General features: G+C 26.5%; 8 protein-coding genes across 8 annotated transcripts; 4 read left to right on the forward strand and 4 right to left on the reverse strand.

Moving 5' to 3' along the window:
- Nucleotides 1-111: 111 nt before the first annotated feature.
- On the reverse strand, nt 112-561 carry NAEGRDRAFT_32686 (uncharacterized protein; the record flags this gene model as incomplete). Its single annotated transcript, XM_002678650.1, has 1 exon — nt 112-561. A coding segment is annotated over one exon (450 nt), but the record flags the coding sequence as incomplete, so codon positions are not given.
- Nucleotides 562-3,668: 3,107 nt separating this feature from the next.
- NAEGRDRAFT_79341 (uncharacterized protein) lies at nt 3,669-8,862 on the reverse strand. The gene is made up of 4 exons (XM_002678651.1): nt 6,235-8,862; nt 5,821-6,117; nt 5,354-5,698; nt 3,669-5,257 (listed from the first exon to the last, which is right to left on the reverse strand). The coding sequence occupies exons 1-4, from the start codon at nt 8,846-8,848 to the stop codon at nt 3,723-3,725; spliced, it is 4,791 nt and encodes a 1,596-aa protein (XP_002678697.1). The 5' UTR covers nt 8,849-8,862; the 3' UTR covers nt 3,669-3,722.
- Nucleotides 8,863-9,792: 930 nt separating this feature from the next.
- On the forward strand, nt 9,793-10,248 carry NAEGRDRAFT_66306 (cofilin; the record flags this gene model as incomplete). Its single annotated transcript, XM_002678540.1, has 1 exon — nt 9,793-10,248. The coding sequence occupies one exon, from the start codon at nt 9,793-9,795 to the stop codon at nt 10,246-10,248; it is 456 nt and encodes a 151-aa protein (XP_002678586.1).
- A 1,357-nt stretch (nt 10,249-11,605) lies between these two features.
- Nucleotides 11,606-12,314, forward strand: NAEGRDRAFT_3721 (uncharacterized protein; the record flags this gene model as incomplete). Its single annotated transcript, XM_002678541.1, has 2 exons — nt 11,606-11,705; nt 11,827-12,314. Coding segments are annotated over 2 exons (588 nt in total), but the record flags the coding sequence as incomplete, so codon positions are not given.
- A 552-nt stretch (nt 12,315-12,866) lies between these two features.
- Nucleotides 12,867-13,664, forward strand: NAEGRDRAFT_66308 (uncharacterized protein; the record flags this gene model as incomplete). The annotated part of the gene is made up of 1 exon (XM_002678542.1): nt 12,867-13,664. The coding sequence occupies one exon, from the start codon at nt 12,867-12,869 to the stop codon at nt 13,662-13,664; it is 798 nt and encodes a 265-aa protein (XP_002678588.1).
- A 3,820-nt stretch (nt 13,665-17,484) lies between these two features.
- Nucleotides 17,485-19,640, reverse strand: NAEGRDRAFT_79342 (uncharacterized protein; the record flags this gene model as incomplete). Its single annotated transcript, XM_002678652.1, has 1 exon — nt 17,485-19,640. One exon carries the CDS (start codon nt 19,638-19,640, stop codon nt 17,601-17,603), a length of 2,040 nt encoding a protein of 679 aa, XP_002678698.1. The 3' UTR covers nt 17,485-17,600.
- A 1,882-nt stretch (nt 19,641-21,522) lies between these two features.
- Nucleotides 21,523-21,960, forward strand: NAEGRDRAFT_66310 (Peroxin 11b (Pex11b), putative; the record flags this gene model as incomplete). The annotated part of the gene is made up of 1 exon (XM_002678543.1): nt 21,523-21,960. One exon carries the CDS (start codon nt 21,523-21,525, stop codon nt 21,958-21,960), a length of 438 nt encoding a protein of 145 aa, XP_002678589.1.
- A 58-nt stretch (nt 21,961-22,018) lies between these two features.
- On the reverse strand, nt 22,019-23,228 carry NAEGRDRAFT_66311 (uncharacterized protein; the record flags this gene model as incomplete). Its single annotated transcript, XM_002678653.1, has 2 exons — nt 22,019-22,354; nt 22,482-23,228. The coding sequence occupies 2 exons, from the start codon at nt 23,226-23,228 to the stop codon at nt 22,019-22,021; spliced, it is 1,083 nt and encodes a 360-aa protein (XP_002678699.1).
- Between the last annotated feature and the right edge of the window lie 484 nt (nt 23,229-23,712).

Here is a 23,712-nt window from a genome sequence, read left to right on the forward strand (position 1 = left end):
TGAATAAACATCACAAGGGAAACTATGACTTGTATCTGAACAAATTAATCTTTCTGGACTCATATAACTAGCAGTACCTTGAAATGTATTTGCATGTGTTTTGTTTTTCAATATTGATGCCATCCCCCAATCGGCTAATTTAACAAAGCCATCTGAATTGAGTAGAATATTTTCAGGTTTAATATCTCTATGAAGTATATTCTTGTTATGAGCAAATTGTAAACCCATTAATAATTGACAAGCAGCTAAACTTAAAATATTTTCTGGTATTTTATCATTAATACTACCTTTTAAACAATCTTTAAATGTTCCTCTATCCATAAATTCCAATAAAATATAAAGAGTTTTATCTTCAATGAAATGATAACTATCAATTATACTACAAATATATGGACAAATTTTACATTCTACAAGACAATTAAATTCTGCTTCAATCATTTTAGTTGAATTTTTATCATCATTCTTATCTAATTTAATTTGTTTTAAAGCATATAATTGTCCTGTTCTATTATTTGAACATTTTATAACTGAAGATGAAAATCCACTTCCTAATTCTTCCATTATTAATAAATCATTCCAATTAATATTCTTATTAAATTTTGTAACTCGTTTCTTTGATTTTGATGTATTTGATGATGATATAATTGAAATGAAATGATTAATAGATTTTCCACTTAAACTTCTATTTGAATTAGATATAAAATTTAAATGATTAACAGATTTTGTATTATTATTATTATTATATAATTTTGAAGAATTATTATTAGAAATAGTACCAATGGGTGATGGTGATGTATTATCTAATATTTGAACAACTCCATTTTCATTACATTTAAATTTATCAGATATTAAATAACTTCCACTTTCAGTATAATTTGATTGAAGTTTAAATTTAATACTTGCTTGCTGTTCTTGTTGAATGATGGATGGTTTTGGTTCATTATGTTTTTCTAATACTAAATTTCCAACCATGTGTTTTTTTCTATTCTTTTTCTGTTTTGTTTGTTTTTTACTAGTATTACTAGTTGTTGTTGTTGTTGAATTATTATTATTATCATTATCATTATTATTAGTAATAGTAGTGGTAGTAGTTAAAGTGTTATTATTATTATTAGTAGTAGTTTCAGAAGAAAATGATTGATTGGATGATTTTGAATGTTTTGGAGTGGTACTTGATTGTTTGGGTATTGAAAATAAATCATCATCTTCATTTCCATCATCATCAGCACTGATATCAAACATGTTATCTGATTGAAGTGTTGTAAAAGTGTTGTGATCTTCTTGTTTAGTTTGTGGAATATTAAATATATCATCATCATTAACATCACATTGTAATGATGTTAATGATGATTTCTTTTTCTTAGATGGAGTACTAGTTGTTATTGAAAATATATCATCATTTAAAAGATGATTTCCAGATGGAATATCAAATATATTATCAGATTCAATTCCTTTACAAGATTTTGAAGATGGAATATCAAATATATTATCAGATTGTAAATTATTACTACTTGATGGAAAATCAAATAAATCATCTGATGATTGTAAATTATTTAAAGTAGATGAAACATCAAATATATTATCAGATTGTAAATCACCTTCTCTACTACTTGATGGTATATCAAATATATCTTCAGATTGTAATCCTTCAGATGAACTTGTCGTCGTCGTCGTTGTAGGTGTTATATATTCCGTTACATTTTCATCACCTCCATTACCACCATCACCACCAATACCACCACCACCACTATTATTCCAATTTATATTCCTATTCGAATTCGAATTCAAATTATTAGAATTATTAATATTGAAAATATCTTGCATTGCATCTTTTGTATTTCTTACAGTAAAATCATTATCATCATATTCTTTAATTGGAGTATTGAAATGAATATTCTGTGGAGGTTTAGGTTGAGACATTCTTTGAAATTCAATAATTTGTGAAGGTTTTAATCCATCTTCATTTGAACTATTTGAATAATTTGAATAAGATCTCTTTCTTTGGAAGGTAACTTCTTGTTTTGGTATTGAAAAGAAATCATCATCTTGAACCACAAATCTTTTACTAGGCGTTGTTGGTTCATCAAATATATTTGAATTAATAGAATTATTATTATTAGAAATATTACTATTCTTATTATTACTATTACTATTACTATTATTAGAAATATTACTATTTTTAAAATTATTCTTAAATCTATTCGAAGGCTTGAAATAAGAATCCTCTTCAACACTCGACCTAGAAGTATCAAATATAATTTCATTAGTTGCTGCAATTTCATTATCACTCGATGCTATTATTAATTGATTATGATTTCCTTTTCTTTTAGATCGTTGTTCTTTATAAAATCTTTTAGCCTTCTTTTCATACTTTTTCTTATGAAAATTATGTTTCTTCTTATTTCGTATTATATTTACATTATTCTTTGGAGATGATGAAAGTAGTGTACAATTTTGTTGTTGTTGTTGATGTTGATTATTATAATTAGGATTTAAATATTGTTGTTGTTGTTGTTGTTGATGATATTGATGATGATGAGTATCATAAATCTTCTTTTGTATTTGATTTTGAATCATCATATGAAGGAGTGGAGATGAAGACATTGGAGAAGTTGAAATATTATTATTATTATTACTATTAATTCTCTTATTGGTATTGGTATTATTAATAATTGAAATGTTTCCAGTTGTTGTTATTGGTGGTGGTGAAGATGATAATGGAAGAGGAGTATAAATAATACCGGGACTATTAAATAATCTATTATTTGTATTACTAATAGTGCTAGTACTAGTACTATTACTACTATTAGTTAAAGTATTACTATAATCTTCAATTATATCTTCATAATTATCATCATTGAGTGAAGTAAATGATGAAACTCCAACAGGATTAATATTAGGAACACTGAACAAGTCACCACCATCTTCCTCATCAATTACTGTAATTAGAACTGGATTCGGAGGTGTTATTTGTTGTTGTTGTTGTTTGTTCTTTCTATATTGTCTTGAACGTTGTTTTTTATACCATCTCCTCTTTGTATGAATCATGGCATGTTGATGATGTTGATGATGTTGGTGACCATTGTGATGATGATGATGATTTAATCTATTACTTGAAGATGATTGATTAATTGGAGGTGATGTTTCATTGTTCGTTGAATAATCATGATCGAAAAAATCGTTGGGTGGAAGAAGCATACGTTTTTTTTAAATATATAATATTATTATTTGAATTTAAAGTGTAAGTAATAATAACATTCAGATTGTAACAATAAGAAATATTGATGTTTGTTTGTTATTTCCAACTCAATTCAATAGTGAATTGTTCTATTTATTAGTTCCAGAATTGTAAATCTGAATACACAAACAATACTGCTCCAGATTGGTTGTGGATGAAGATGGATTATGGAAAGTGTGTGGTGAAAAATTAACATCCAAACAATGTGATGCAAAGATTGATTGTTTAGGGATTCCATAAGCAAATATCATATTCTATTATTCCATGGACATTACAATCCTGTAAAACAAATCACACACAAGCTGCAACTTGAAAAAATGATTTCAGAATAAGGGTTCTGAATTTGAGAATTGCGTTTCTTACTTAAATTGTGTTCTACACAGTAAAAGTTTAGATAACTACTGCAATAATATATGTCAAGTTATTTTTTGAAAATGTTTATTCAAGTACTTATTGAATTATTTAATTTACAATAATTTTATAATTATTGAGGTTTCTTATTAATGTTTACATTCAAGTCAATACGAACAGGTCTTCTTCTACCACCACCACTACCAATATCTTCTCTATATTGAATTGGACGTTGTCTTGGTGCACTAGTATAATTACGAACAATTGGTTGTTGTTGTTGTTGTTGTTCTTCAACTGGTTGTGGAGTAGTAGTTGGTTGTTGTTGTGATGGTTGTTGAGTAGTAGGTTGTTGTTCTTGTTGAGCTGGTTCAGTACTAGTTGGTGTCATATCTTTACCAGTATCAGATTTAATTAATTTAACAAGTCTTGAACATAAATGTTTGTAATTTGAACAAATCCAATTAACAATAGCTTGATTACCTGATTTGTAAATAGAAATTGGAATCTTTTCTAAAACTCTTGTTCTAATTTGAAGAATTTCTTCAGGTAAATTTCTCAAATATTCAATTCCAACTTGTTCCATTACTGATTTTGGTAATCTCTTTTGTAAAACTTCAGTTGACCAAACATGTGTAAATGCACTTTTAGGTGGATTGAAATCAGTCTTCTTATTATATCTATTTGGTAAATGTTCAATGAAATGTTTCAAATCTTCAGGTGGAACTGTTAAGATTTCATTTGGAATTTTAGCTCTATCTTCCATCTTTAAATGGAAATATTCATCAGGTAAATGTCTTAATTTTTCAATTCCAACTTTTTCTAAAACTTCTTGTGGAACATGTTCTCTTAAAAATTCACTTGTCCATGCTTTGACTTTTTGAGTAGTGACAGGTCTCTTTAAACTTTGCTTACTTGGTTTTGGTGGTTTACCTCCTGAAAGTGGAATTCTTTCAGCTTTAGGTCCAAACATTGACTTGTATTGACTTGTCTTTTTAGCCCAATCTCCAACTCCCTTCTCTTGAGCAATCTTTTGTAATTCTTCAGGTGAATCAACTTTAGATTTCAAATTGGCAAGTTCAGGAATATTATTTTGATAACCTTCTGGATTTTTAGCTGCACTTTCTGCTTTTTGTTGTTGTTCTTCCATTGTTGGTTGTTGTTGTTCTTGTTGTTGTTGTTGAGATGATTGATCATTTGAATTAGTAGCATCTGATGATGGTTGTTCTTGTTGTTGAGATGATTGATCATTTGAAGGAGATCTTTGTGAAGTGAATTCTAATTTCTTTGAATCATTATCAGATGGTTTATAATTACCAGCACCAATACATTTTTCAAATAATGTCTTGACGTAACCTTTAGTTTGTTGTCTGAAGAATTTCCATTCCTTCTTCCATTTCATAAAGGCAGCAGTTAAACCAACATCAAATGTAACACCATCTAATTTATGTTGTAACATGGCACATAAATTACATTTTTCAAAGGCTAAACGTGGAACAATTCTATAAGTAATAGTTGCTTTCAAATAGACTCCTACTTTAGCAACTGGAATACCTACATTGGCACTACCTGTTACACTTAATGAAATGTATGGTTCTACACTTGCACTAGCTTCTAACTTTTCAACACAAACACCATATCTTAATTCAACTCCCATATTTAATGCAACATCTATTTTTAATTTAATTTAAATTAAAATTAAATATTAAAAAAATTAAAATTAAAATATTAATAAATTAATAAATTAAATTAAATTAAAAAACATACTAAAATTGAAATTAACAGGAATAGGACCAATACTAAATTGATAATGATAATCAACAAGTTTAGGGAATCTCTTTTCAATGAGTGGTTTAGTTTCACTGAAACATGCTTCAATAATCTTTCTAATACGTTCAGGTACAAAATTAGTATTAATAAATGTAGTTTGAAATACTTTAACATAAACATTATCATTAATTGGTTGATCAGGTCTTTTTGTTAACTCTGCACTTGCATCAATAACAACTAATTCCTTCTTAAATAATTTAGCATACATATTAGCTTTAGCAAGTAAAACAAAATCAAATCCTGTCTTTTCTGCACTACATTCAAATGATGCACCAGCATATACTAATATTATTGTAATAAATTAAATATATTATTAATAAATTTTAATAATATAATAAATATATTAAATATATTAATAAATTAAAATATTAATAAATAAATTAATTAATAAAAATAAAACAAACCTAAAAATCCCATATACATATGTACAGCATTAGTTCCCAATAATTTTTCAAATGAAAAATGTTTAGCCTTCTTAATATTACTTAAATCACCTTGTTTTCTAACAAATTCAATCATACCAGGATGATACAAACACAATTGATCATCAGATTTAACACTCACTTGCATACAGGCTTTTTGATTTTCAAATTTAGCAGCTGAAAAGTAATATTTAATCTTTTCAACAATCTTTTTAACTGCATTAATAGCTGCAAGTATTTTATCTTTAATCCAATTAACTGCTTTAACAACTCCCTTGGCTATATTTTAATTATTATTATTATTATTATTATTTTAATATTATATTGTAATATTGTAATGTTATGATATTGTAATGATATTGTAATGAAAAGTGTTAAAATTTAGAATAAACATACCAACTGCTTTAGCAATTCTACCAATGGAACGACCAACTTTACGTGCAATATTCTTAATTCTAGAACCGAGTCTTCTCAAATGACCACCCACACGTCTAGCAGCTCTCCTAATAGCAGAACCAACTCTACGGAAAGCTCTTCCCAATCTTCTAAAGAATCTTCTGAATAGAACATTTTGTTCAACATCATGAATTGAATCCAATAATTCCATATCATCTTCTGATAATAAATTAGATAGAGTATTACTAGCATGTTGTTTTTTCAATGATTGTTGATATAATTTCTTCATTGATTGTTTCTTATTTGGTCGAGAGAGTTTTAACATTTTAGCTAATTCATCACCTGCTTGATCTGTACCAACAGTGTATAGATAATTTCTGATGGAAGTTCTAATTTCTTCATTCTTTGATTTTCTATGAAGTGAAACAACATGTGGAATGGATTGTCCTCTTCTCAAATGTTTCTCTCTCTCAGATTGAGCATTAATTAATGATGATTTCAATGTTGGACTATATCCTGTTGATCCAAGAATGGAATGAACCATTTCATCTAATTCATTTTCATCTTTTAAACGTTTCTTTAAATTTTCAACAATGAGAGTTTTAATGGTATCTGGAATTCTATCATCCTTCAAGAATACTTCCAATATTTCAACTTGAACTGCTTTACCTGCATTATTTAATGCATGGAAATTAGTAGTCAATTCAGTTAATGTTGTTGATTCACCAATTCTAGTAATAATTTCCTTAACTATTTCTCTTTGAATTTTAACAGAACGAATTCTACTTGCTAAATCAGCATAGGCCATGAATGCATTCTTTTTAACATCTTGATTATTAATTTCATCTTTCAATTGTTGTTGTGAATTTTCTAATTTTAATCCCTTTGATTTCAATGATTTTAATAAACCAAATGAATGTTCAGTTGGATATGGAATTACAATTGAAGCATAAATGAAATTATGTGTCAAATATGGATGCATACTTGATAATTTAACCAATGAATTTTGAATACGTTGTGATTTGATAGTTGCTACTAAATTTTGAATACTTTCTAAATAATTCTTCAATGATAAACGTTCTTCTTTTGATTTCTTTGAATTATTTGAATTATCATTTGATTTCTTATTATTATCTTTTGATTTCTTATTATTATCATTATTATCATTAATCATCATCTTATTTAATTGTTTAATTCCCTTTTCTAATTCATTTAATAAAATATCACCTGATTTGATTGGATGTAATTTACTATATTTAGCAAGTGCAGCTAATAAAATATTTGAATTTCTAGATAGAGATGGATCTTGTTTACAACCATTCAATAATCTATTAAAATATTTTGATGAAAATTCTCTTCTCTTTAAACTCATCATTGATTTTTTATCAAATTTGTTAATAGAAAATGAATTTTCAAAAGTAAATTCATTACCTAATTTAGCAGAACGACCATTCTTTTCTAAATTAATAATAGTTTCTTGAATTTCCTTTTCAAGATTTAATTTAACATTTTTAACTTGTTTCAATTCAATTTTACCAATAAATAAAGTTTCTAATTCACTTGTTGCATCTTGTTCTGGAAGTTTATCTTTTTGTGAAGATTTTGTTAATTTTTCAAATTCTTTAAAAGCATAATGTTTTTCATTTCCAATTTTGGAAGGACCAAATGTGAAATGAATTTTCATTAAAGAATTTCTAATTAAATTCTTTCTAATAGAAACATTAACAATATGTGTTCCTTCATAATGTAAATGTCTCTTATTCACTGGAAGTGCTGTAATAAAATCATCTTGATTATATTTTTGATGAATATTCAATGTACGTCTATTTTTAGTTAATTTACCAATTTGATAATTTCTATTATAGGATTTATGATAACGACCTCCAAATCCATCAGTTTGTGAACGAGCTCTCTTTCTAGTTTCAGTTGTTAACATTCTAATAATACCTTTCTTAATAGAACGAATATAACGTTCTTCAGATTGTTTAAAAATTAAATTTTGAACGTGTCCACTTTGTGATTGTGTGAAAATGAATGGTTTCTTATTTAATTCACTTGTTAAATCTTTTCTAGCATCTAATTTACGATATTTCTTATTTGTACTAGTTCTACCTCTAAATTGATTAAATGTTACTTGATTAAATGTAACAAGAATAATATTCTTCTTCTTATTATCTTGTTGATCATTTAATTGAGTAGTTGTAGTAGTAGATGGATCAATAGATAAAGCCTTGTTTCTAATAGATTTTGAAGGACATGTTAAAATAATAGAACCAGATATAATAGTTTCAGAACGACCTGATTGTCCTCTGTGAGATCCCTTCTTTGAAATACCACTATTACCAATTAATGTTGTTGTTTTAAATTGATATAATAAACTCTTATTAGGTGGACATTTAATTGGAATGTAATTTTCATCCTTCTTTGAGATCGATTCGGTTACTTTCTTATTATTAGAGGTAGTAGTGATAGTTGCAGCGCTATTATTTCTACTTCTACTTCTACTACCATTAATTACTTTACTCTCAGCATTGAATATAACAATCATCAATATAAGAGCTAACATCAAGATGTAGTTCATCTTGTATTTACTCTTCCAAGTAATTGTTGACATTGTCAAGAGTGTCCGTTTGTTAATTTTTTAAAAAGATGAAGAAGAGTGTGTGATGAAATGATGTTGTTGTTGCATCAGTGAATGATGTTGTTGTATTGTGAAATGATAATGAAGAGATGATGAAATGCAGTCATGTCACTTGAGTGACATGTGACCCATGAATTTAAATTTAGCTTCAGTGAGGGCTAGAAATGTGAATTGGGTACTAGCAATAGTATTTAAAGTTCTCACCATTGTCTGAACTTTAAATACTATTGCTATCCGACCGTATGGGTAAAATGTTGCATTGAATAATATTTAAAAATGTTAAAGTCAGTTGAGAGAATTTTCGTATAATTAATTTGCTGATGATATCTAATTAGGAAGGTGAAGAAATCAATTTTCAACAATAGTATTTGCTTAAATTTAATAAGGATTAGATTGGTATTGCTTAGAATATTAATGTGAATAGGTTTGTAGAAAATTACTAAGTATTTGAATCGATTGTAAACGTTCCAAATAAGATGATAAATATTTCAATTTATCATAATTGTACTGTAAATGCATTGTCAGGAGTGTTCAAGAAATTTGGTTGGATGCTTGAAGGTCTATTGTAGTTCTTCCATGCATGACTTTGCCCTTGAGGGAATATTGAACAACAATGACCACAGCGCAAGTGGATGCAGCAAAATTCCGCATGTAAGAGACCACATTGAATGCTCATAATATATTACTAAAGAACATCTGTGGTTGTTGGCAAAAGTGTAGAGATATTAAGGAAGGCTTGTTGTGGCGTTGGCGCGTAAAATCCAAGGGTTGCAACTTTGCTTAGTGGCGCAGCGTTGTTGACGTCAACAACAACATCCAGCAGCACCAAACAACACCTGCGCAGGTGCCTTATTGCTTGGGAGTGCCGTTAACGGAGAACCTTATTACAATTAACAACACAAAAAAATACAGCAACCATGGTTGACGCAGGAGTTGTAGTTGATGATAATTGCATTGAGCAATTCAAAGCCTTCCACCAAAAGTCTTCAAACGTTAGATTGATTGTCTTCTCTATCAATGAAGTAGGTGATAAGGTTGAAGTCGCCAAACAAGTAGAAAAGGGAGGTGATTGTGATACCTGGGAAACTTTGTGTACCAACTTGCTCGGCACTGAATATGCTGAAAAGTCATGTTGGGTTGTTTACAATTTGGAAATGACGAAGGAAGACCAAGGTGTAGAAAGACAAATCTCCAAGCTCATCTTCCTCCACTGGGTTCCATCCAAGACTAAGCTCAAGTTTAAGATGTTGATGTCTTCAACCAAGCAAACTCTCTTCACTAAGCTCGGTTGTTCTATGGTTAACATTGAAGGTACTCACCTTTCTGACATTTCTGAAAAGAACATTTTGGACAAACTCAAGAGTTCTATCTAAATCATTTTCACCTTGTATAACATTACTAAATAAAAAATTTCATTATTTTTGTAACTTAAATAGTATGATGCATCATTATTATCTGCATCATGGTTTTCTTCGGTGCCCTATCAATATTAGATTATTGAATGATTGTGTGAGATTAAATTGAGAGAGATTAAAGCCTTAATAAAAAATATTCGCTCATTATCACCATTGAATGTAATAGTAGAGTGGTTAATCATCATCCATCGGAACATTCCTTGAACATTTAATCATCAGAACCTGAATATAAAAATGCAAAATATTAAAACAGTAATTGATGAAAATGAACAATTAAAACATGATAATTTTGATTTACAATTAAAATTATTTCATGCAACCAATAATCAATTAATTAATAATTCATCATCATCTAATAATAATTTAATAATTAATAATAAAGAATTAAATAATATAATATGTAATAATCATGAAACAATAATAGATAAAGAATTACCTTTAAATAAAAATATAAATGAAATTATAAATAATAGATTAGAATATTCAAATCAAGAATTAATTAAAATAGTACAAAATCAACAATTAGAATTAAAACAATTAAATTTAAAATATTCAAAATCAAAACAAATAATTAAAGAATTAAATCAACAATTAAATCAATATAAATTACAAAATGTTCAATTAAATAGAGAATTAATTAAATTAAAAGTTATGAATCAATCAAAAGAATAAAATTGTAATATTTATTGTAATAATTCAATAAAATGTTTTCCATGAGAAGAATGAACTATTCTATTTTTAAAATGTCATTCCTCTCTAAGTATGACGGTTGAGTCTAGAATTGAAACAACATAATATATTCATAAAAATTAGATCAATTTTGTATTACCACACAAAAGCCATTTGTTGAGTTCTTTGAATCGGACCAATTTTTGTATTCTACTTCTAATAATAATAATACTACTTGTATTTCATCAACAATAACAAATTTTTGTATATAATTGTATCATAATATCATCAACTATTACTAGAGTTAATAATTTCATCATCAGTATCATCCATTAACACATTCACTGAATAATTATTCACTAACATATCAATAACATATATTCAATAACATATTCATAATAATAATAATAACAAAATGAAATTTAAAGTATCACTTCCAATTAATAATTCAACAATTGTAATGGATTTTCCAACATTAACATCAAGTAAAACATTGGATGAATTTGTAAATTTAATATTATTACATGATCAATTACCTCTTTCATTAAAAACATGTGCATTATCATTAAAAATTGGATTTCCACCAACAAAATTAGATTTAGACTCACAATCACAAAAAACTTTACAAGAATTAAAAATTTCAAATGGTGAAAAATTAATTATTGAAGAAGATACTGGTAATAATACAAATAGAATTATTAAAGGTAAAACTATTGGTCCATATGTACCTCCTTCAAATAATCAAGGTTTGTTTTTTATATTTTTATTAATTTTATTAATAATAATTTTAATAATAATTTTATATATAATAATTTAAATAATAATTTTAATTAATTTTAATAATAATAATTTAAATATTATTAATAGGATATTTTGTTAGAAGAAAACAACCATCTGATAATTCATGTTTATTTCATAGTTTATCCTATGTATTAGAACAAAAAGATAATACTAAAGTTCATCAATTAAGAGAATTATGTGCTAATTATGTAGCAGAGAATCCTAAAAGATTTACAAAAGAAGTATTAGAAATGAGACCAATTGAATATGCTAATTGGATACTTCATGATCAAACATGGGGAGGTGCCATTGAAATTTCCATTCTATCTGAACATTATAAAGTTAGAATTGTTGCATTTGATACAACTACATGTAGAGAGGATGTTTATGGAAGTGATCATGATGAATATAATGCAATGGCTTTAATTATTTATACTGGTAATCATTATGATGCTCTATCTTTAAATCAATTTGGTGATAGTGGTTCATCTGATAAGGATATCACTCTATTTCATATTAAGGATACTGTTATTATGAGTAAGGCAAGAGCCTACGTTGAAGAAGAACATAAAAGATATTTATCAAATAATAGAAAATAATAAATATATTATTATTATAATTATGAGTATATTATTTTAATACATGTAATTATTGTATTGAATAATATTGAGAATCTAATTTACAGTAATTAAAAGTATTAGTGGTGTGTGATTAAATTTTAAGGTTGGTGGTACCACCAAATTTCAAAACCAAAATAGTTTAATTTACCACAAATATTATTACTCCGATAAGGACCAATTATCCAATTAACACTTGCAACTATTCAAAATCACACCATTCAGGTTCCATTGTGATTCAAGTGTTGCACACAATCATTGCTTACTCCTAGAAAACAAAAAGTAAAAACGCGAAATCACAATCGTCTCTTTGTGTGTTACATTGTTCTAATTTATTTTAAAATAACAGTTGATTCTTCTTGGATTGAAATATTATTAAAAAGAAACACAACTTTGTAACCATCAATTTAACCATCATCACCCGATCTATATTATATTTCTATCTGAAATCTCTCTTGTTGTCAACCACTTTTACTGTTTTTAATATAATATAAAATTATTTGTAATAATATGATAAATAATCATCAACAACAAAATTCCATACCACTATTAGAATCTGATCATCAAAGAAGATCATCAGTTGATAATGGTGAAGTACACATTTCGGAATCAACCTATTATACACAAATGATACAATTAGATGATCAAAATCAACATCAACAAGATGAATTAAAATCATCAGATTTAATGAGTTTATCAAGTACATTACCTGATATTAATCAAAATCAAAATCAAAAATTAACAAGAAAACAATTAATATTTAAATATTTAAATTTAATTAAAAGATTTACATTTGGTAATAGAAGATTAAAATCCTATATAATGACATGTGCTAAATTCTTTAGTATTACATTTACACAAGCTAATAATTTATTTGAATTAGATAAAACAAATACAGATGTAGCACTTATAAAAAGTATTGAAATAATATCATATACATTTATGGCATTATTATTATTATCATTTACAGAAAGATATATTAGGGAATGTTATTGTGCAGCTAAACAAATTAATTTAAATGTTATTATTAATTATATTGAAGCTGGTATTTTCTTTTTATATTTTGCATTTTCAAGTGTTACAGCTATTATTCATTTAGTTTTTATTGGTAGGGCTGCAAATGATCCAATTAAACCATATGATTCTACTAAAATTGGTTTGGGTATTTTTGCTATTTTAATTAATTATTATATTATTATGGAAAAGGCTTGGATTTATTTTAAGGCTTCAAAGGCTTCTGTTAGTTTATATTTAGCTAAAGGTACTCCCATTCCAAATCCAAATTCAAAACATTTTAAAAAAAAATAAATTAATTACTCTGATTTTCAAATATTATAATAGATTAAAAATAATACGTGAGACTTAAATTTAAAAAGCATAAAAATTATTGAATAATCAAGACATTCCACCCGAATACATTTTTTGCAGCTATTTTTCCGCAGCCAAGTAGGAGCCAATAGTGTGGACAAGGCATTCAACTTTTAAAAGTTGGTGGCTAGTTAGCACCCAACTTTCGCTTCTTAGGTGTGAAAGTTATGTGTAAACTAGTTGGGGGCTAACTTTTTCCTCAACTTTTATAAAGTGGACAGTAAAAGTTGGGTGCTGTCTTTAAATTAGTTAAGGGTTATCTTTTAAGGCTCACTTTTCACTTCTTTTTTCACACAGTACTCACACAAGACCAACTTTGAAATTCAAATAAATAAACTTTATTGTAATAATTATACTTTAACTGGTAAATATATTAACCAAGCTGAATGATGTCACACATTGTAAATATAACAGAGTTACGATAATTAAATTATAATTAATCTAATTAATTATAAACCATCAATAGTATTGCTAATAGATTTGAAATTAGATTGTTAATTATGAATAGATTTGAAACTATGGATATTTAGCAAGTGGTATCGTAAATTCCACAAATAGAAACATAAAGTAGAATAGTAGTAGAGAACATAAATGACAATATTAGTAATAAATTGATAATGTAGTTGTAACAATTACTGTAATAGAATAATAATTCTAAATAAATATGAATAGTATCATTGAGAATAAATATGTAGTGGTGAATAACCAGTAGATTTTCCACATCTTTTATCAATAACAACAAGTATGATTAATATGAGAAAAATTAATAACAAACCTATTTCAAAAGAATGGAAGGACGCTTCAACATTCTAGTGAAGGAAGATATGACATCTGTATGAAATGATCTCAATCATTATTCAATATACTTACTCTGAATTGATGGCTGCAATTTTACCATCTCTGGCACGTTTGACGATTGAGGTGTTTCCAATTCTCATGAATTAGGAGCTTGTTATTGATGAAATGTGTGTGATAACACTAACTACTAACCTGCTTGAATTTAACCAACCTGGAAATAATATCAACATTTCTTTCTGTCTCTGTGATGAATTAGAGACATTCAATAGATTAAGCTTGCGACTATTGTAGTCTCCGTTTCAAAGTGTTGGAAGCATCTTTGTACAAAGGCTTGTTTTCTTCTCCCCACATTTTTCAATATAATTCCTCAACCCTCATCATATCTTGATGTTGTTACTACTATCGGCATCTTCCATTGAAATGTCTAATCCCCCGATCTCTTCACTTCCATTTAATTCTTCATCACTCTCCTCCGAATCATCACTCTCCGAAAAAACAATCTTTTTCTTCTTGGTTATCCTCTCTTTCATACACAAGCATTCTTATTCTTCCACCATCTTTTCCTATTATCTTTATGTAGAACTGTGAAAGGTCTTCTGATTAAGACATTTTTTTAAAATACAAAAAATCAAATGGCGGGAAGTAAAAAAGCAAACAAAAAAATGTCCATACAAGAAGACCCTTTCTGAATCTATCTCAGCCTTCATCATCTTCTGAGAAGCTCTCAGCTACATCTAAAAAGACGTCATCTCAAAACAAAAACCACCAAGAATCAACAAGGTGAAAAAGAGGCTTCGAGTAAAGAACCTTTCAACCCAAAATTGTATTTCGAATTCAAGCTAATGTTTGTTGAGATGCTGAGAAAGGTGAGCAGGTAGCCTTCAAAGTTTATTGGAAAAGAGATTGTTACTGAAAAGTTAGATTGCAAGATGCAATTATTTGAACAATATTCTTGGAATACTGCTTGTCGTGGAGACATTTACTATAGAAAAACAATATCATTGGAAGAGTTGAAAAGAAAGGCCAAGCATGAGATGATGAAACCCCAAAAAGTGCTATGTACTAGTTCAGATTCAAATCCATCCAAGAGAAAGAAGTCTAATCATCAAGAATCTGATGGAGAAATTGAGGAAGATGGCAATGGAGAGCAGCTTAATGAGGAAGAAGATTCACAAAATTAATTCTAATAGTAAAAATTGTAATATAATAAAGAAGGTTAAATCATATATTCGAATCAATTGAATATACCCAAGTCAACCTTAATTGAACTGGAAAAAATTTTACAAGTCGGACTGCCTCCTTGTTAGCACCTTACTTTTACACCTAACTTTTCCAAAATTAAGGATGCAAGTTGAGGCTTAAAGTCGGTGGCTCACTTTTGATATCATCTTTTCAAAAGTGAGAGTAATATATGGAGGCTAAAATGTTTGGTGCTGACTTTCACTGCTCACTTTTAAAAACTCAGAGCATTTTAGTTTATTCGGGCAAGTTGAATGATGTTCTTCTCTCTTGATTTTCTTGGAAATGAGTAAACAATAAATTCACTAGCTCTAGGCGCCAAATCCTTAATTAAATAAGCACATGTCATCAGGGAGGATCAAAAAAGTCGAGATGAGCTTTGATTTTTTTTTTATGAATAGAAATACAACATATTTACAAATGTTTTGTTCCTTGTCTCAATACCTTACAATTACTGTTCCCACTTTTTTGATTCCACAAGACAAAATTCTGCCTTCATCATTCCAAAAAATAAAAATCTCCTTCAAACTTATATAAACTGTCACATTTAAATTATCCAAATTATGATACTAAGTATGCAATCAATATGGGTTGATTCAGAAAGAATGGTAACCTTCAATGGTTCTTCTACCATCTCTTACAGAATGTTAGTGTGGTGAATCTACTAGGCGTTTCCAAATACCACATAATAACAAAATATAATGTAAGTATACAACAAATATATCCAACACTGAAAGTTTGAATTATGGTAATATTAACATAGAGACGGAATTTAAAATGTAACACCGCTAGTAAAATGATATAGTATTGTATCATTGGAAACATCGGGTCACTAGTTTTTACAAAGCATATTTCGTATATTATACTGGAGTAGCATAAAAATACATTTATCATTTCTTAAGCGTCTGTTATATACATACGTATTCCCTTACCGAACATATCTTTCATTCTTGCGCAAATGTGTGGATCGCAAAGTAATAAAATTCAACATGTAATCGTCAAAGTTCGGTTGAATTATTAACATCTTAGATATAGGTAATAGAGGTCATCACTAAAATATCCCAATCTCTGCACTGTGGTCAGAACAGTGACCGCCACATTAATAATTGTGAAAATTGTAACAATATTCACAAAATAACTTTTTGAATTTACCAATCATCGCTAAATGTTTCCACAAATACAAGTAACAAACCAAACAATGATAGTCATGACTTGAATATCCACTGAAATTACGTAAACTGTAATTTGTTATTATACCACAAGAATGTTTAAGAAACACTTTTACTTTTGCCCCAATCAAGGTGTGTAGAATTATTTATTCACAGTTTGGTTTTGTGGAATATTTCTCTAAGTTTCTGAATTATAAACTAAATTTCCTTTCTTGTTAATACCTTTCAAATAAAGAACAAAAGTCAAGAAAATGAATCTAATATCACACTTTGTGAGATCTCAACTAATGAAGACTATTTTTGATCGTTGGCCAATGAGAAAGTTTGGAACCATGTTCCATATTTTAGAAAAGGAAAGACAGCTCATACTTATTCGAAAATTGAGTGTATTGTGGTCCAACATTACAAAATATCTGAAAAGGTTATTCAGCATGGTAGAGTTTAATGAAACTGCAATTATTTAGGCTCAACAGATCAGTGATATGACTAACAACTGTATTAAGATCCATCTTGGAGTATTTCATCTATTTCAACAATCTAGAACCAGTTGTCTTGAAGTTTACAATTTTATTAATTTACAATTCAATTTCATCATTGTTTTCTTCTTCAATTACTTTCATTTTTGGATGAAATATTGGAGATGATTCACATTCATTATTATCATCATCTTCTAAATATTCAAATGTCTGTTGAATGTTGTTGGTTCATCTTGTTGTGCTTTGATATCATCATTAATATCATTGGTAGAATTTCCAATTATATTTGAATCAACTAGTGTTGAAGAATCTATAAAATCATCAAAATTCAATCTTCTTCTCACTTGATAAATATTGTCATCATTTCTATTTTCATTTAAATTATCATTTAAATTATTATCATTTAAATTAAATGATGAAAAATGATGAATCTTTTTCTTTTTTCTTTTAATTAAAGTAGGTGATTCTAAATTATCACAATTTCTCAAATCAACATGTTTCAAAGATGAACATTTTAAAATTGGATTTTGTAAATGATGAGCACCTTGAAATGAAATGAATTGTAATGAATTAGATTGTATAGTTGGATTAATTAAATTATCACATGTATTAACAGATAATTCTCTAATGGATGGACATGTTTCTACTATTTTAGTTAAATTATCATCATCTATTTTAGTCCATCCTAAATTAACTCTCTTTAATGATTTTTTACTTAAATCAATTAATGAAAGAGATGAAATATTATAACAACCATGTAAATCTAAATCTTCTAATGAATAAGATGTAATTTTAGGATTATAAATTAATTTACATTTCTTTGCTGATAATTTTGTAATTGGTGGTGGTGTTTTTAATTCATTAAATCCTATAAATGGTTGTGGTAAATTAAATATTCTTTCAATTGATTTATCATTAATTTTAGTATAATTTAATGATAATTTATCAAGTGATGGACAATTATTAGATGGAATATTAACATCTTCTAAATATGAACAAAAATCAAATGATATACTTGTTAACATTTGACAATTACCAATTATAGGTTTAATTAAATTTTTACAATTTTCTAATTTTAATTCTTTTAATTGATCTAATTTTTGTTCATTGGTTAATGATTTAATAGAATCATCATTTATATTAGTATAACTTAAATCTAATTCTTCTAATTTAGGTAAAACATTACAAACTTGTTTAATTGGTAAATGAAATTGTTTAAAATTTTTACATCTTTGTAAATTAATTTTGTTTAAATTAATCATCTTTTTAGAAATTGAAATATTTGAAAAATCTAATAAATTAAATAAATTAATTGTTTTTAAAGTATTTGAATTTCTATCAATTAAATTACTAATAAATCTTTCATTAATACAAGGTGTACTTGTTATATTTAAATGTTCAAGTAAATAACAATCTAATTTAATACCACCTGAACATTCTTGAATTGATCTACAATCTCTAATTTCTAATCTTTTTAAATTTTTACAAACTTGCATTGGATATTCAATTTTAATAGAATATAATGATGAACAATGAATAATTGTTAATATTTCTAAATGTGTAAACTTTTCAAGAATTTTACAAAGTGTTTTAGAATCAAGTGCTTTACAAAATTCTAAACTTAATTCTGTAATTTTAGAAAATGGTGTTAATAATTTTATGAGTGGATTAATTTCTTCTTCTTCTTCAGGTTGATAATATAGATCATTGAGTGAAGATGGAACACTTGATGAATGTAATCTTGTTGTTGTATTAGTATTAGTATTAGACATGGAATTATTATTAGTTGTATTATTAGTATTATTATTAGTATTATTCAACTTGTTTAATCTTCTCATAGTTGACATTCTAGAAGCATAAGATAAATTTCTTAATGCTGGTTTGTTGTATGTTGATATTGGACTCATCAGCCACTTGTCATCTTCAGAGTAAGCAACTCTATTTACAGTATTATTATTATTACATGATGTTGTTGTTGTATTATTATCAATACCTAATAATTTTAGGCTTTTAATAGATTTATAAATTGGTGATTGTAATTGTTTAGATATTAAAATCAAGTTTAAAAGCTTTTCACTTGTTGGAAAGAATGAAAAGATTTCAATCCATAAATCTTCAGGTAAGCTAGAGAAGGAATTAATTGTTGAGGTCTTGTTAGTAGTAGTTGACCATTGATGATTCGTAGATACTTGTTGTTGATTCAAGTCTTCATCAAATTCGAATAGTTGGAACATAATGTTAAGCTTAATGTGTAAGAGAGAGTAATTGACAACTAATGTTGTTGTTTCTTTTTTTTTGTAGTAGTATAGATTAAAATTGTTGTGTGTGTAGAGAGTGTGTTGACAATGCTTTAGAATAAAATGTTGAAAGTGTTGTTGGTGTTGAAAATTGTAGTTTTTGGAGGGAAAATAGTTGTTGTATGGAGTGTGGTTAAAAATATTACAAAAGGAAGGTTATTGTATTAATATGGTACAATGGAATGTGTTGATAATTGACACAAATAGAGAATGGTAATATTCTGTATATTTACAATTATTATTAGCTTTCTTAGTTGTTACAAGATGATATCAATAGTTAGATCTAGATTATTTACAAAATATATTACAAGATGAAAGAGATGCTGATGAGTTTCCAATATAAATTAATTGTGTGTGATTACAACAAGGTCAGTAAATTAACGTCTTTTTTTTGATTTTGATTCTGCTAATGTGTAACGGTCGTGACAGTTTGAATTTCTAACTGACAAAAATAGATTAGTTTTCTTATGAATATTAATTGGATCTTGTTGAATTTCCATACAACCGTTACAAATCATTTTGATTTTTTAATATTCTCCAAATTTTTCATATTTTAAACTCCGAATCAACAAGTTATGCTTGTTATAATATGCATATGCTGTCTCCTTTTCATCATAATACGTCTTAATTAAATATTTAAATTCTCGACAAAGCATTTAACTGTTGTACAATATGATCATCTTTTCACAATTAATACATTAATAAATATAATTCTAATTATTCATGCTATTCATAATGAAACCCTCTTCAAATTACAAATGATGAGAGAATGATGATGATTTACAGTGAAAGTTCCTCGCACACTTTAATTTTACAACTTGTTGGATCCTTCCATTGAAGAGAGAAGCGAAATTTTCCAACGTTCATATTTATTGAAAAGAAAGAGCAACAACACAATAACACCTCCTGCTCTCTTTGTATTATCTATTTTACATCATTATTATCCTCTTCAATAGAGTGTGTTGAGAGTACCAATATAACTGTTTTTGTATTGATACATTCCTAATTCATGATCTTGTAATAATTCATTCGGATCATCTAATTTTAACTAGTTGAAAAAGCTCTCCTTTTCATCATCAAGCCTTCATACTATTATTATACAAACACACTAACTTAACAACAAACAATAACATAACAATTAAATACAATTAAATACAATTAAATATAATTAAATTAAATATATAAAAAAATGGATAATCCAATATATATAAAATTATTACAATTTAATAAAGTGATGGATACATTATCAGGTAGAGATAAAGTAACAAAAGCACTTCAATATGGAGCTAAAATAATATCCTATTCACTTGATTTAAAAAAACAATCAATTTTATCAAATTTAAATTCATCAAATATTTCAAATTTATTAGAAAATGAATTACTTGATTTGGATAAACAAAAAATATTTTATACAAGATCTTTAAAAAGAGTTTCAAATTTTGAATCTTCTATCTCAGATGCTAGAAAAGTATTTAGATTTGCAAAATCAATTGGAAGTTTATTAGATGTTTATAAATTTATTATTAATTTATATAAATTTTATTTAAAAAAATATTTATTTAAAAATAATTTAAATAATAATAATAATTTAAATGAATTAAATAATTTAAATAATTTAAATGAATTTAAAGTTAAATGGATTGATTTTATAAGAATATTACAAAAATTCTTATTATCTATATATATATTATATGATCATGCTAGTTGGGCAGCTAAAGTTCAATTATTTTCAGATGTTAATGAATTAAATGCTTCACATTTATATCAAAAATTATTTAATAATTCACGTGCTAAAAATTATTCTGAAACTTCATGTAAAATGTGGTTTATTGGAACTTTATTAACTTTAATTTCTGATTTTTATGATTATTTTGATATTTTTAATCAGGAAATTTCCATTTTAAGAGAAAAGAGTAATTCCATTTCACAATTAAATGAAGGTTTTATAAATTTAAATGATTTTATTGATCATGATAAAAAAACAAGTGCTGAAATTGCAATACCTTCAAATAATAATTTAAATAATAATAATTCAACAATAACAAGAATTTCACAAATTGATGAACGTTTAAAAAAAGTTCAAGATAAAAAAGTTCAAATTACAAGAAATTTAATGAAAAATACAGCTGATTTAATGGTTGCAGGTAATGGTGGATATAAAGTATGGTCATTGAATAATGGTATTATTGGTTTATGTGGTTGTATTAGTTCTTTTATTGGTTTATATGAAAGTTGGCCATCAAATGTTGTTAAATAATAATTAAAATTTAATATAAAATTAATAATAAAATATTAAAATTAAAATAAAATTAAAATTATTTTCTATTAATTTTTTGAGCAATTTCTAAAACTTGTTTAAATCTTCTATAAACAGGCATATCAACCATTCTACCTTCAACTTGACAACTTCCACGATTATTTTCCTGAGCAGCTTTTTCATAAGCATCAACAATTAATTTTGCTTCTTTAATTTCCATTTCTGATGGACCAAATATTTCATTTAAAATTGGAATTTGATTTGGATGAATTGCGAATTTACCTTTCATTCCAATATTTCTAACTTCAATAGATTCTTCTTTTAATCCTTCCATATTTTTAAAATTAACATTTGGTGTATCAAATGATGGTATATTAGCTGCTCTAGCTGCTACCTATTAATAATATAAATTAAATTACAATAATATATATTAAATTAAAATTAAATATTAATAATATTATTAAATATATTAATAAAATAAATATATTAATAAAATAAATTAAATATAAAAAAAAACATACAGCAATTGTAGATCTAACATAAAATAATTCCTTTTCAATAGATTGAGAAGTATTTCTAGTAAAACCCAAATCATGAGCATAATCATCAGCACCAAAAGCAACACCAATAATTCTATTTGGTAAACAACTACATATTTGGTAAGCATGTACTAATCCAATTGCAGATTCAATAGATGGTATAATTTTAAAAGTATATTGTTGTACTTTTAAATTATCTTCAATTCTAGTTAAAATTTCATCAATTTTAAAAATATCTGCAATTGAACTTGTTTTTCCAATATTAATTGCATGTACTATATTTGGTATACAAATAGATTCACAATCAATTTCTAAAAATTCATCTTCACTATTAACACGTGGTATTATTTTCATATTATTAGCATTATTATCTTGAGTATTAAAAGATAATAAAAATTCTCTAACCATCTTTCTAGCCTTTTCCTTTTCATGGTATGGAACTGAATCTTCTAAATCTGGAACAAATACATCTGGTTTAATAGAGAGTGAATGAATTTTAGATAACATTTTTTCACTATTACCTGGAATGTATAATAAACTTCTCATAATTGGAATGTTATGTTGTTGTTGATGATCAATTGTTGTATTATTTAATGTTATTGTATTGGTTGTAGAAAAAAGTCTTCTTGATGTATTGTTATTATTAATGATGATACTATTCATAATTGATGAAGGCTTGTTGTTAATAATAGCCTTCGGAAAGGCTTGTTGAAAAAGAGGCTTGAACATTTTTTTGATTACATAATAATATTTGTGTAATGAACATAAATGGACTTCTACTTGATCAACTTTAGGTGTGCGTTCATGAGTTGTAAATTAAATGCTTAATGGAATGTGTACTTAGAACTATTCTCATCAATCACAAATATATAATAAATAATAAAAAAAAAATGTCATCATCATCAATATCGGAATTAAATTCATCATTTCTCAATTTACCATTAGAAATACTATCAGAAATTGCAAAATATTTAAAAGTAAAAGAATATCATGAAACAATGTTACTTTGTAAACAATTATTTAAAATACTTTCAAGTGATTTGTGTTATTCTTATTTATTTAAAAAGGAAATTAATTTATTAACAAAAGTTTATTATTTTAATAATGTTGATTTTCCAATATGGAAAATCCAATTACTTCTCATATAGAAATTATATATTCTAAATATAAAGATATAAATTCTAATTATAGAATTCATTATTAGAATTAAAAA

The sequence above is a fragment of the Naegleria gruberi genome (genome assembly GCF_000004985.1).
Source record: "Naegleria gruberi genomic scaffold NAEGRscaffold_17, whole genome shotgun sequence".
Taxonomy (NCBI): Eukaryota; Heterolobosea; class Eutetramitea; order Acrasida; family Naegleriidae; genus Naegleria; species Naegleria gruberi.